The sequence below is a fragment of the Thunnus thynnus genome, chromosome 4, assembly GCF_963924715.1.
Source record: "Thunnus thynnus chromosome 4, fThuThy2.1, whole genome shotgun sequence".
NCBI classification, from domain to species: domain Eukaryota; kingdom Metazoa; phylum Chordata; class Actinopteri; order Scombriformes; family Scombridae; genus Thunnus; species Thunnus thynnus.
Window position 1 is genome coordinate 28,802,740 of NC_089520.1, and position 15,316 is coordinate 28,818,055.

General features: G+C 40.4%; 1 protein-coding gene across 2 annotated transcripts in view; it reads right to left on the minus strand.

The window, feature by feature from the left end:
- The window catches only part of cdh4 (cadherin 4, type 1, R-cadherin (retinal)), a 200,349-nt gene that overhangs the window by 115,228 nt on the left and 69,805 nt on the right, over positions 1-15,316 (minus strand). For both annotated transcript variants that reach the window (XM_067588137.1, XM_067588138.1), the window contains exon 3: positions 2,071-2,094. In XM_067588137.1, the coding sequence (XP_067444238.1) occupies positions 2,071-2,094 (24 nt within the window). The remainder of the gene's footprint in view (positions 1-2,070; positions 2,095-15,316) is intronic.

Sequence of the window (15,316 nt, forward strand, 5' to 3'; positions counted from 1 at the left end):
TAACACTTTGTGAGCACACACAACCAGCAGAGACCAGAAATGAAAGCCAACGGTCAGGATATTGTAGCCTAATCAGCAGTACATGCACCGTCCGGTTTATAGTTTGCTGATGTGCACTGCGGTTTGGCCAAGACAGAGTTAAGGTGGTTTCCAGCACAGCTGATGGGGCTGAACAATTTGCACGGCTGGCAGAAAAACCATAATCAATCCGGAGATTATAGATAAGGGCACTAAAACCAGCCAAGCACAGCGTTTTCTCTTATCGCAATTACACCTTGCCCTCCTGCCTCAGGTACAGCCAATTAAGCTGGGAGAGGATGCGCCAGCAGCCACTTCACATTGAGAAGGCCTATCAGACGACTCCAAACACACCCCATCGCTGCAGAGGGGGCAGAGAGGAGCTTGTTAAGCACAGGAAGACAAAGGGAGGAAGCACAAGTATGTACTGTTGTGCACTGCAGGTATATACTGTATGTTTATGTCAGTCCAAAAACACACATGCACATATTTTATGAAAACAGTTATTGACAGGCATGAATGATGAATGCTCTGGTGAGTGATAAGCAGTCTACTGGATGGCTGCCTGCTGGCTGCAATTCATAAACGGACCAAGGGCACACAGACCTTGCCCTAACACCGCCTCCCTCTCACTCTCTCATCTGCTTTTTAATCCATTCATTACTTTCCTCTTCTTTTTCTGCCTTTCATTGTGGAATATCACTCACATTATGTGACTACTCAGCAGTATAGAAAAGGAAAGTAGGTGTGGGAGAGGAGACAACTCATGCATGTGTTTTAATGTGAGAGCAGCAGGGCGGTTAAGAAAGGCAGAGATGAGGTCAAAATCAAGGATAATACTCAGAATGAATACAAATCTTTGCCTATTGTGACTTCCTATTCCTTCCTCATTGTTCAAAACTAACTGGATAGAAAAGAGTGCCATACTGTTGCTAGGTCAGCAATGAAAAATTGATCACACAAAGTTCTCTGTGCCGCGCATCACCATCTCTTCCACCAGTGGATGTAGGTTAACCAGGTACACAAAAATAATCCTCGAGTGCTTGATCTGAACCACAACTTTACACTTCTCTTCTCTCTCACCACTTTGAGGTTTCAAAGACCAGACACACAGCATGTGGTGTTTTGTCTACACTGTGTGATGCCACCATACACATTTAGCTCAACAATTTCACCCCGAAGCATCATCCTTTGTGGGGCGGAGCGCGAGTTAAGCAGGATCACTTCCTGTCTCAGTGCCACACCGAAACTCGACATGTACAGCGAGAACATCTACAAGCACATGAAGCCGTGTGACAGAAGAAGAAAGACTGACACAGGTGGTCTCACTTTGCTTACAGGGCAGACCAGATGTCCGGCCAGAGCACACACACATACACACACACACACACACACACACACACACACACACACACACACACACACGCACAGACATGCAAAATAAGATACAAACAAAGCCAGTGCACTGCATCTTTCTACCTGTTTGATGAAATGATTAAATTGCTCCTTTGAGCACAGGAAGCCATTAATAACAGCATGACAGAAGGGAGTCAAATAGAAAATAAAATGAAAAGAGAGGCTGCCACAGTGGGGGAATCCATCTACTCTCTATTTAGACTACATGGTGATGTATTCCACTAATGCTGGAATGAGACAAAGTGAAAAAGATACTCCTTATTGGCTTCTTATTAAATACTATTGGAGTCAAAAGGGGGTAAATTGACTAAGTAGGTCGAGGCAAAATGCGTGCAGGGAAAATATGCTAAATTCAAATTCTGATTGGCCACATGGGTCTGTGGATGCTGCTTTCATAATTGCCTGCGCTTGATGTTTTTGTCCTCTTTTCAACATTTGCTGTGACATGCAATGTGCTGGAGAGCAAAATATCTTCCTGGTGATGCAAATGATGTTTGTGGCTCGACACTTCCCCGCTGAGACCAACATCTGAGAATGGTTCCTTCCACATCAACACAAACAGCCAATCCGCTGTTGCTGGCAGAGTCCGCGCACAGATGGCTGTAAATCAAGGGAGTGTGCGGCTGCGGTACTTACCACGTTCACTGGACAGGGTGGTATCTGTCACAGAGGGAGAAAGAGAGAGAGAGAGAGAAGAGAGGAGAGAGAAGATGATGATTAAAACATAATAGGTTTCAGTAAAAGTGGCATTGCAATACTAAAGTCACCGGTAAACAAGAGAACAAAACAGATCAATGAGGAGGATTAATGAAAAGTCAGGCAATAGCCGGACAGTGACATATACAGAACGTAGGGATGCTATTGGAGAAAATTTGCTGTCACAACTGCGTAGTCGCTCACATTTGTCTCTGTCTATTATCCAGGCAGCACCATTTAACCAGAATACAGTTTGTTTTCTCTCTTATACTTCTTGTCATTGCCTCAAGCAGCGGGATTCATCATTATCTTCAAAAGCTTGTAGTGATGTCTATATTGCTCTCGTGCTCACTCATTGAAACACAGGAGAATTGCGGGATATTGCTTATGCACATTGCACACACTTATATACATCGTCGTGGGCGATATTTATTCAGACCTTGGCACTACAGCTGTGTGACAGAAAGAGGAGAGGCAGCCGTGGAGGTTCTTGATGTCTTTCTCCTGGTTGCCTGCCCTTCTCATGTCCTCCAGCAGAGTTGCTTAGTGAGATTTGATCAGAAGCAATCTCCATGGCTCGTTTTTGCATTTATTGCTCACATTTTTTAATCTGGAAAGCCTTAAAGCTGACTAAAACTTTTTTTAAAAAAAAAAAAAACCCCAGCTCTGATCAGATGCACTTGGTTTTTAAACTTAAGGTTTGAGGAAATCATAATTCCCAGCCCTGTGATTTAAAAAATGTTTAAATAAAAATGTTAGGTAATGGCTCTCTGTTGGTTCCAGGTTTCTTTCCTGTCTCTGTGGTTTTACTTTAAGTGCAAAATAATAATGTTTTATATTAGTCAGTTGATCTTTGCTTACTCACAAAATATTAGCAAGAAAATTAAAAATGTGGTATGGCTGTACACTCTTATGGGGGATATTAACTGTCACAAATTACCGTCAGGGGAGAAAATGTTTGCGACACCCCAATTTTTTTAATTTAGCGGGGTATTTACTGAGACTACAAATATAACGAGCTCAGCTGCAGTTAATCTAATTCTGCAAAGTCTGCTAAGTAAGAGCTGATGCTGGGTTGTTTTGATGCTTGTTGCACATGTCTAGAAAGGAATGGAGCGACAAAAGTGTTTTCTGTTGTTGAACTTGGAATAGTGATTGAGGAGGAGACACTTTTGGAACTGCAAGTCTAAATTAAGAATGACGCTTTATGAGAGAAAATATTAGTTAAATATCCTGACTTGTCAGCTCAACAAGATCAGTGATTGAATGAGTTATGAACAATCTGTAGGTGAACTCCTTTGATAAGATTATTTTTCTGCACATAATATAACAGCTAATAACCTGCTAAGAGCCATTAAAATCAATCAATCAATTTCCTCCTCACATGTTTTGCGCCTTTAAACAGGAGTGCCTTAAAATACATATTGCATGAGAAGCTTGGTCAGCTTTTCTTCTGTTTTACTGGCACAAAACACCAGTGCGGCCCTTAAGTAGATAAGGAGAAACACAACTTGGTTGTTTTGCGTCTAAAACGGGTGCAGAAATCCCTCCATAAATATCCCCATCATTCTTGTTTTGCTTTAATTCCAAGCACAGGGATGATTTCAGTATGTTGTCAGGTGATGTTTAGTGGATTTCCTCAAGGGGATGATGTGTTGATAGTTGACACACTCCCTCAAATGATGACACCAAATGTGATAGGGACATACAACATATGGGACATATAGGAACATGCCTCATATCCTATATGTAATCATCACCTGAGAGCTGTCATGAAGAGTTTCTCACACATGGCAACCTTTAAATACAGACTTGTGCCACGTGCCATGTTCATCTCAAATAAGGTCAACATGCTGAAGTCGCCCTGACATTTAATTTAAACCTAAACCAGCCATGTTGGATGGAGTTGTGCTAAAAAACATTTTCCTCCACTTGTCTGCCTTACTGAGAAGTGTCACATTTTTGTCCTTTTATTTGTTTGAAATCTTGAGATAATGTACAGCTTTAAAAGTGGCTACACTTGCTCACTTGCTAAAGGTATGTGGACTCAAGGTCACTTTTCACCAGAATATACAATACTGTCTGAGAATCTGTTGTCAGAAGACTGAATTGAACTTTTATAAGAGCTTGGTGTAAAGTCCTACAACTGTAAGAAATTGTAAGCTTGTCCTAAAGTTGCATTTAGTGGGAGCTTTTCTAGATCAGTGTCTGCTAAATAAAAATTTGAGTATGAAGTACATACCCCGTTTGAATAAATGTCTCCACTAAATTGTTTAAGTTATACAGATCTCTCTTGCTTTCTCTTCTCATGCTTTAGTTTTCAGTATGCACATTTATTTTCTCAGTTTTCTGTGAGGTTGCAGTGCAAACTTGCAGAATCGAAGACAGCTTTTGGCCTCTTTGGTTGTAGTTGTTATGATCAAAATGCATGAATCCCAATGAGTTGTGCTTTCTCCACTCATGTCTCACCATAAATCCATTGAAGTTCATCTTAAAATCTTTGCAACTTTCTGACTTGTTTACAAAAAGCAAACACATCACTATCTAAATGAGAGTTTTGCTCATAGACAGCCCCACTCTCTCCATTCCCCCTCTCCATGTATAAAGGCACCCCACTCTATCCCAACAGAACTTCGCTCCGCACATGTTCAATTATTCATCTCCCTCTGTCAAGAATTCAGCCTTGCTAGCACTTGCCAGTATCCCCCACAAATTGGCAGGCAGGCTCATATTTGGCATATGGTGCAGAGCAGTGCTGCTTTTCCTCCTCTCTTCAGTTGGCCTGCTAGCATTCCCGAAGGGCACAGTTACACACAGTGATATGCACACACACACACACACACAAAAACATAATTACACACACCAATGATGCACCATGTCTATCAGTTTTGTAAGTGAGACCCCCCCATTGAGTTGCTGGGCATTCGTCCACAACCTCTGTGCAACAGGTTTCAAGGTTTTCAACAACACTGTACATGCTGTAACAGCTAAATCAGCAACAGCCCGCTATCACAATACTGAAAGCGGACATCTTAATATCACTAAATACTCAAAAAATGTCTGACTATCAATTAAGACCACTACCAGCCCTGCACACCCACACTGGTGTTTTGAGTTAATCTGCCTGATATTCCAGGAGTTTGTTGAGGTCACCAAACTAATCCAAAAGAAACCAGAAGAATCACACTGGTAAAACGTCCTGTATCCTGTTAATTCTATTAACACCAGTGTAACTATACCATGGCCGTGTAGGGGCTTTAAAGAATTAACCATTCAGTGTCATTCATATAGGCGTTTTTCACTGAGGACATTTTGACAGGTCACAGTTGGAAAATCACAGGTGAACATAATTAAATTAATTACGGCCGAATTGCATTTAGCTGCTTCAGTTTCAGATGGTGTTCATGCTGGCTCACTGTCACACCGTCATGGCTTACAGAGCTATCATTAATGGTATTAGCAACACCTCTGCTTTTCCTGCAATGACAAATCAAAATATCTGCCATGAGAAAGCAGATATTTGCGATGTACGTGTATGCACGTATAAGATCTCAATAGAATACTGAGTGTCCTGCAAAGCTCAGAAATGGACTAGTTTACATGGCTGTTGGTACACTGCCCTCACTGAAACCAAGAATGTCATTTTCATTTCATAATCACAACAAATGACATTTGATTATAATGTTATAATATAGATAGATAAAACGTAGATTGTATCATACAAACCTAATGAGCATCAGGCTGTAGAAACACTCACAGAAACACAGCAAAACTTATAAGAGTAGAGTTACTCCAGAAAAGAACAGAGGCTTTGTTGTGGTGTTTAAGCGTTTGGTTTAACATTAAAACTATCATCAGGAGCAGGTAGAGGTACCGGGAAACAACAACTAATAAATACCAGCCGATTTCTAAGTTGCATCAAGTCGGCTGATGAAGTCACAGGTCTAAACTGTTTGTAAGATTGAACACATGGGTTGAGGAAGCATTCAAAATGTGGGTGGGACAATCTAACGGGGGTTTTGGGAGTCCTCCCTCAGAAAATTCATCAATCATTTCATATCATGTCATTTACTGTATTCTGGTGCCTTTTAACAGGTGGTATGATACTTTTATCTGGTTATACTAGCATGATTAAAATTATGGGAACATTTTGTAATTTCATCCAGAGGAAGTGGTTGGATCACATATTTGAACATATTAAAAAGCTACGAGTACAGACATTGATTTGATGACTAATTCAGAGCCATCCTTAATAATAACCGCTCATTGTTCATTTAAACTTGAGGATCTCTTTATGCCTGCATGCAACTGCAATTTCTGTTAAATGAATTTCTTTAATGTTATCAAATCAATGAGTATAGCGGAGACGACACCTGTGGTTAAAGTGCCTTTATGCATTCTCCAATAAACTACATTCACCTTCCAATCATTTCTGCTACTATGAAGAATCACCAGGACCTGAAGCCTGTGTCTCAAAGTTAGATTATGTTGTTAGCCAGTTGTCTTGGTTACTTCTATCTATCTTTGTTTACACACACAGTTTTTACTCACATAACTGCTACCGAGAAGCACTCCACATAAATATTTAGGGCAACATTTCATGACAAAAGGCATCAATATAACAACCATCTGCCACCTTTCATGAAAAGCAATAGTCTTGAATTCATAAGTGGCAAAAGTGTGAGGAGTGTGTGAACAAATCCATCAAGATAGCTGGATAACATCATAATACTGTAGCTTTGTGGCACAGGCCCCTGATATATACTTTTTTGGGCTAAAGATACATATTTGCTAACATTTCAAATAATAAGCAAATAACTTAAAATCCAACACATAGAACCCAAAAATCTCATGAAATATTGAAATGAATGTGACACAATCATCAACAATGACTTAAGAGGGTTGATGCTTTTTGAAATTTCATAACCTCACATAATCATCAGTTGCCCAGTTGTATCAACTATGTAATGGTGGCACTGCTGAAATGTTGGGACTACAAATACACAGCATCCAGTCTGATATATAGCTTACAACCTTTAACTCCTATTGCATTTGTTTAGTGGTGTACTAAAAGTACGCTTTACCATATAATGTAAAGTAATCTTTATTGACCACTAGGAGTCATTTTTACAATCTGAAACATGTGCATTTTCAGAAAATCTCTGATAGCTGGCTAGTACACTCCCAGGAAGCGAAAAGATGAAAATCAGCCAAAGCTTACATGCATTTGTTCCACCATCCACTGATGTATGAATACATGAGAGGAACACACTGTTCTCCTGCAGCTGGCCAAAAAGATACATACTGTAGAAAATTTGTAAGAGTATTACAGATGACACAGACACAGCAGTTTTACTTGTCATGTCCTTTTACAAATTGCTCAGGTGTTGTGCATCGACTAAAACAGGATCTTGAGAAAGATGAATGAGTAGCATCAAAACACTTCTCATATTTCTTCTTTTCACTTCTTTTCATATTTTACAAATAGTAAATTAGAAAATGAAAGAAAGCACTGACACAGGTATGTATCCTGTCACTGTGATGTTCTTGTGCTGCTTGTTTCATCTTTGCTCTCCAATGAATAAATTACATTTTCAGACATACATTCTGCATCCTTGAGTGAACCAGTTTTCTGTTAAATTCATCCAACACATTTGACCAGATTCCTTACAAAGCTGACTACTGCTGTGAAAAGAATCAGTCAAAACAAGTGATAATGCAGACTCCCACATATTACAGACTCATCCAAAAGGTCACAGTTACTCATTCCCTTCATCAAAGGCATGAAGAAAACATTTTGAGCTCTCACAAAACACCAAATTACATCCGTATTGTCTGTGTGATAACCTTTCTTTAAATCCGTGTATGGATCTAATTATTGTATTGAGAAATCTTTGCTTGCTTACTTTTTATACCCTCAAAAAAACTGTGAGTCTAAATGACTTTCAAAACACATGCTGAAAGGCAGCCAAAATGTTCACTACAGCCGAACAACGTGTTAAATCACACGCACAATGCTACATGCCATGTGAGTGAGCGTGGATTGATGTGAGCACGTCTGTTTGCATGCAGATGCGTCCTTATGCCAAATCTTCTTGTTGCCCTTGTGATGACTAATAACCAGAGAGCATTTTCAGCTAATAAATTATACATTTAAGAGTCTAATCAAATTGAACAAATGAGTATGTCTAGAAAACTATTAATCAGAGAGCAAACGTGTATTTACAAATATAACACTGGCAAAAACAATCAATTATTCATAAAGTGAATGCTGGGTAAGTGGGCTTCTTCCCGGGTGAGATGCTGCCATAATTGGAGTGGGACTACAGGAGTTCCGGCTGGTGTGTGTGTGTGTGTGTGTGTGTGTGTGTGTGTGTGTAAGCACACCCACACACACACACACACACACACACACACACACACACACACACACAAACACTTCTCCCCATGCGCCAAACTTCCCCCAAACACGACAAGAGCAGGCAGAGTCGGCTCATTACTGCCTAATGAGTTGTCTGATTAGTGCCGAATATAAAAGCCTTATTGTCAAGCGCTGTATGTTTATTTTGATTAATTATTGTACTAAAGTGACAGAATGGAAGCACAATGACATGGAGCATTAACGTTTTGTGGTAATAGGGCCCTTGTAAAGAGGGCAATTGTATACTCATCCCTCAATACAACACATAAACCAAAGCCACTGCCCAAAGAGGTTTCATATTGAGACTAACAGATACTCCTCCTAACATGCAATTCAATCAACTCCATATGGTAAGATGAGGGCTGCCTAATCCATGGACCTGCAGATACTAATACCCAGTAATGACCAGCCTCTCTCCTGGCAGGTGGCTGGCATTGAGTGTGAGATCCTTGTACAGTATGTGCTGATCAGTGATTCTTCTCTTTCTAATGTTTTTTGTTTTCTCTCCGTGATTTTGTTCTCAAAATGATAAGAAACAAACAAACATCAAATTCATGAAAATGTACAAAACTCTATATTCGTGTGTATCTGAGGTGTATCTGATGATAAATGCCACTTGTGCCAAAACTGCATGTGTCTGTTGACAGTGATTTGCATGTACACATCATTGATAGCTATACGTGTTGTAGTTTGCTTATTTGATGACAAGCTATAAGTTATACAACATTGTATAAATACTCTATCACAAGTAAAAGCCTTCAGAATTTTTAAGTTGTTCTAATCAATATATTTGTATCCATGAAGGTTCAAATCAGTAGATGTAATGTCAGATGGGTCGCTAATAGTGACAAACCCACAGATAACTATCAACAGACTCTGCAGTTCCCTATGCTGTAGGTAGCGTTTTAGCATCTTTCAGCTCATTGTTTTGGTTTTACAGTCAGCAACTTTACTGTTTTGGCTCACTCTCACCGCTCTCATCAGAGTTGTTTCCAGCAAAAAAAGCCCACCAATTCAATCTCACCATTCACAACCTGCTCAGCACCAAACAGCAGACAAAGTAGGCGACTAGCTGGTGAACATAGTGGAGCATTTAGCAGCTAAAGAGCCAGATATTTACCTCACAAGTTGTTGTCATTGTCTGCTGGATGTGTGAACAGGCAACTGTTTCCTAAGACTACCATGTCAGCTTTATAAGAAGATATTATATCAGTGTAGTGTTTACATCTTGTTGTGCTGCCGCCAAGTGGCCAAAATAGTTACGGTTTAAGTAAAAGTACATCATCAGCAGTGTATCAACAGTAAGAGTACTTATTATGTAGTGTGATATATTACTTCATTATATTACTTTAGTGTATTGCAAATTATTGATGCATGAACATGTAATTAGCATTTTAATGATGTAGCTGGTCAAGGTGAAGCTAATTTTAGCTACTTTATATTCTGTTAGGTAGTTTAATCTATAACAATCATATTTTATTAGCTGGTCATATGATTTGTTTGAAAAATCTTAGTCTGCTGTGTAACTGCTAACTACAACTGTCTTGGAGTAAAAAGTACAATCTTTTCCTCTGAAAAATACTGAAGTATGATGTTATATCAGTGGAAATACAAGTAAAGTGCAAGTACATCAAAGAGCAGAACTGTTACTTTCCATCACTGCAACTGGAAAAATGATGAGTGCCAAAACTTGAAATCTAAAATAGAAGTGTTGATTGTGAGAAAAGAAAGTGTTTGCCAGATGGCCAAACACTTGTTCTGCAGTGAGTCATGACTCCCTCTTGGCTCGCATGAAACCACATGTTGAGAGATTAGCCTAGAATAACTGATTACTAGAATGTTGCTGGATTGCAACTGTTTGTGATTCAAACGGGAAAATACTTTCGGACACGTTGCTTTGGAAGCCGGCAACATCTGAGTGTCTTCTGCTGCAGAATATAGGATGATTAATTAATACCAGCCAGCACATTTGGGGATATATTCTCATTGTCCTGAGGAATAGAAAGGTCTAGTAATAGTAAAAAATTCTATTTCCACATTTAACTGTGAATTTTTATCATAATTATTCACTTTGTTCAGTCAGTTAAACATGTTTCCAGTTCAAAATAAATACACTAAATGTGTTCCATTAAGTGTGGTTGACATACACTGAAACACATTTTCTTGTTAACTTGAGAGACGTAGTTTTGCATAAATAATCATGTACGTAGAGGAAGTAGAAAGCTTTTCAGTATATCCTGCCTAATGCACATCTCAGAAAATGTAGATTTTGATTAAGCCAAAGACCAATGCAGGTAAGAAAAATGGATGCATGCCAAAATGTTCTTAATGTTAGAAAATATGACTTCATGCCTGTGAAGACCCACTTTCTTTCCCAGAATTTAGCTCTTTTTCTCTCTGTGCAGCCGTCCTCTCCTTGAGCAGAATGCTATTTGTACCATCAGAGGAGGGACTGTATTGCTTGCCCTGTTGCTCTGTACACACTTTAAATCAGAGGTAATGGGGCACTTCAGGAGACCGCTGTTACACACACCCAACTGCCAATACACTGTAATCACTAAAGGCCCCTTTTCTTCAGTGATAAGCATCGCTTACGTGCATTGCACCCAAAACTACACGGATGCACTGAGGATGTATTGATGATAACTTAGTGAACAGAACTTTGTGATTTAATGTGTTTTGACATTACTTCCTTGGTTAGCAGTCATACTAGGTGAGATTTCACCCTGTTAATGCTGGAAAAACATGTAGCACACGTTCACACATCACATGGTCACTCAAAATAGATGTCAAAACAAATCTTCAAAAAGTGCTCCAAACAGATTGAGAGGTTGATTCAGTTTCCATCAGACATGCTAACTTCTAAAAGTTCTCCATCAGAGAGCTGTCAGGAGCTGAGCCACTAATTTCCCCATCTGGTACAAGTCAAGACAGAAGGCTAGAGTGTCTCAGGCATGGGTATCAATCCTGCCAATAATCTTGACAACAAGCAAATAGAATCCATTCAAATGTGCAGCGGCTACTTAGCTGCTTTTCTGACTCTTGGGTTTGAAGAATTTCTCAAAATGTAAACCAGAGGTGATGTTCAGCACTGGGCTTGTTATTTAAAAAGCATTCTTCATTGTCAATCGCATCAGTTCTAGTGTTCGTAGAAACAAAAGACAGTAACTGAATAATTCAATAAAATCAACAGCGGGAATAATAACAACATAAATCAATTTAAAAAAAACAATTCTGTCTTTATTCATCTAAAATGACAAATATGTATGAAATAATAGTGGATGCTGGCAGCATACAGTTTTTGGGTTTAAATCTAATACTTAAAGGTAATTGATGCATAAATGAAGCGTAAGTGTTTTTTGATTAGTGGCACCAATAAATACAGAAATAACTAATTTGCTACAGTAATTTTTATTCAGAGAAGTAATAGAATCACTGTAAAACAATACAGAGTGAAACAAAACACTGAACATGACTCATTTTAATGAAAATGACCCTCTCATTGCTGGTTAAATGTACCACCTGGCCAATGTTTAATTATTAGACGGCTCCACAGGCATGACTTCTACCTTCTCATTTCTCTGTACAATGTCAGGTCACTATACATTCTTTGTCATAACTTTCATTGTCAACAACATCATGAGCCAAATCAGTCATGTTGTGCAAAATGCTCCAATTAATGTATACTGTATACTCCAGCTTGTACTGAGCTATTTGTACTTTCTCTCAGCCAACATTAAAGCACTTTCCCTGGAGGCTAAACACATTTAATGGGGTGTCTCAACCTTAATGCTAATGCACTGTAGGTAGCAACTGATAAGCCCAGTAGGTGGTTTCATTTCAGCATGTAAACATCTTATGTGTAAGGATGTTTGGCCTTTGTGGGTGCATATTGGCATGCATTTATATGCTCGACACTCGTACATGTTTAACCAGTCAAATCTAGCATTTTCTACCTCTGCCTGATGATTAAATCCAAATGAATATGCATGCAAACCCTCACTCATAAATAGCTACTCCCCAAACCAATATGCATCACAATGTGTAATGCACAGAGTTTTCTCTGAATGCAGCCTCCCAACATGTAGAGACAGAGGCAAAGAGGGAGGTGGGCGGGGGGTCCCTGCTGTGATGAACTGGTGCTGACACAGCCAGATGTTTAGTTAAAATGCAGAGCCCCGATGTGGGATGGAGGGAGGAGTTGACATGTGCTTCGGGGGCTTTAGGCAGCCAAGTGCTCCTCTGTAGCTGCCTCGTATCTCTGTAGGCAGACTGTGTGTATGCTTTATCTCATAGCATTTGCATTCAGCTGAGTGTGCCCATTTGTGTGTGTGCGTGTGTACACAGTCACCTGGCAATTCAGACTACATATAAGAACAATAAATTGCATGAGTGTGTGTGCTGCTGAATATGCACATACTTCCATGTCTGAGTGTGTGAAGAATGCCACATTGAGCATGTGTCTAAATCAAGGTCTCTTGTCGCAGTTCCCTCTCTGTGGACTGTGTCAGAGCTGGAGGGCGAGAGACTGCACAAGCTCGCACAGAGTCAAGTGGAGCACACACACACACACACACACACACACACACACACACACACACACACACACACACACTGCTGACTCAATCCTTCCACTAACATGCAGAATCTGACGCTGCTGTTTGATGGAGAGCAATATCCCAACGGCAGAGCTTCTGCTAATATAATGAAGTAGGAAGTTGCATTGAAGAAGCAATCAGCGACGTCTTGTGGATGTGATCACATTACCAACCGACAGCATCAACAGCCTGTCATCATCATCATCACTACTATCATCATCTTCATCAACATCATCTCTGTCATCATCTTCCTGCTGGCTCATTGGGGCATGCTGCAGTGAGTCATGATGGAGCCTGTGACAGAAAGACAAGCAATGGACTATAATAGCATTAAAGGACCAGTGTGTAAGATTTAGTGGCATCTAGCGGTGAGGTTGCAGGTTGCAAACAACTGAATATCCCTCCTATTCCAAGCTGGAAGAAGAACCTACAGTAGCTGTGAAACGTTTGAAAAACGCCAAAGGCCCTCTCTAGAGCCAGTGTTTGGTTTGTCCATTCTGGGCTACTTTAGAAACATGGTGGTGCAACATGGCGGCCTCCATGGAAGAAAACCCTCTCCCTGTGTAGATATAAAGGGCTCATTCTAAGGTAACAAAAACACAACAATTCTTATTTTCAGGTGATTATACACTAATTAAAACATACTTATGAATATTATATTCCATTTTTGCCAAGTCTGTTCTGCTAGACGCCAACTAAATTCCACACACTGGACCTTTAAATGTGCTTTTCTGAAATGACTTGCACTTGAAGCCAGCGAGGCAGGTAGGTGGCGGGTGACGGGCTGCGACACACATATTTTCACTTTCTTTCTCCCTCTCCTGCTCTCCTCTCTGTCCCCCATGTCCTCCTCCGTCAAAACTAATCTCATTTCCCAGTAGCTCGAATTAAATAAATGTCTGTCATTAAGACCGGTGAAGGATGGCGAAGGGCCTGGGGAGATCAAGAGTTGGGTAGGCTGGGGAGAACAGAAGGTGCTTAGTTCGACCCTGTGGATCCACAGAGGGTGGGAAGGAAATGATGAGGGTGGAAGACAAAAAAGGCGACACTGAAGCGGAGGTTTCAGTGCTCCTCTCACTTCTTCCTCTTCCATTTTAGTCACATGTTGCATGAATAGGAGACAATTTGAGAAATAACAAGAGAAAATAACTGATAAACTGTCATGATGACACAAGAGACTTCACCAGGCCAGGCAGTCTCTTTCCATTTGCTTTGTGTCAGGTTATCACCCTCTACACCCCCCACCACACCTCCCTGCAACTCCATTTAACCATTGAGCCAACAAAGAGCATCACTGCCTGCTAACCAAGTATCATCCCACCTCAGCTCCCTTCTATCCTCTGGCTTCTATTGACAACCAGGAGCTAACGGTTACTGTGAAGTATTTCACATCCACCTGGGACTCATCCTCGCAGTCATATCTGTCCAATGTGTGTCTATTAGGAGGCGGCTAAAACCTGCCATCAATCCCTTAGGTGTCTATTTGATTATGCCCACATGGGAATACTTCACTGCTACTCTTAGCTAACCTGCCACACTATTTAACAATCTCCCTTGGGTCTGTTAGGGGTCTATTATATGTCTGCTGGAGGAGTTGTAGAGTACATTATGAGATGCATGTCGACATGCAGACACTGCTTCGCCAGGGTCCCTGCAGTGTGTTCTGAAGCAGGTTGTTAGGCCCTGACTCTCAAGTAAAATGTGTAAGACAGTTTACCAAAACATGAAGCAGTGCAACAAAATCAGAGAGAACAGATGAACCTGAAACCCATTCGATGACTGTGGACTCTTTGATCTTGATCCAAGAGAATAAAGTGTATGAGCCACTTACTTCAGGAAGATATGTCTTTAAGTGGAGGTGACATTTATGGAGATGTTCAAAGTAAGCCTTTATATTGGAATCCAGTGGCTTTCTCTCTCCTCCTAAAGCTTTGATTTAGAGGCTTTTGTGGTTGACAATGACCACAGAACCCTCCAACTGACCCTGTGTGGTGATTTGCTTCCTGGAGACATCAAAAGAACATGACAGACTGGGAGACTGGCTACAACTGTTTGTCAAACTGGTTCGTACACTGGTCCTATGAAAGGGCCAACGAGTGCACTTTGACAAGTGAAGGCACAAAAACAGCTGTCATCATGCCTTTTTCCTGAAGAAAAACTGGCAAAA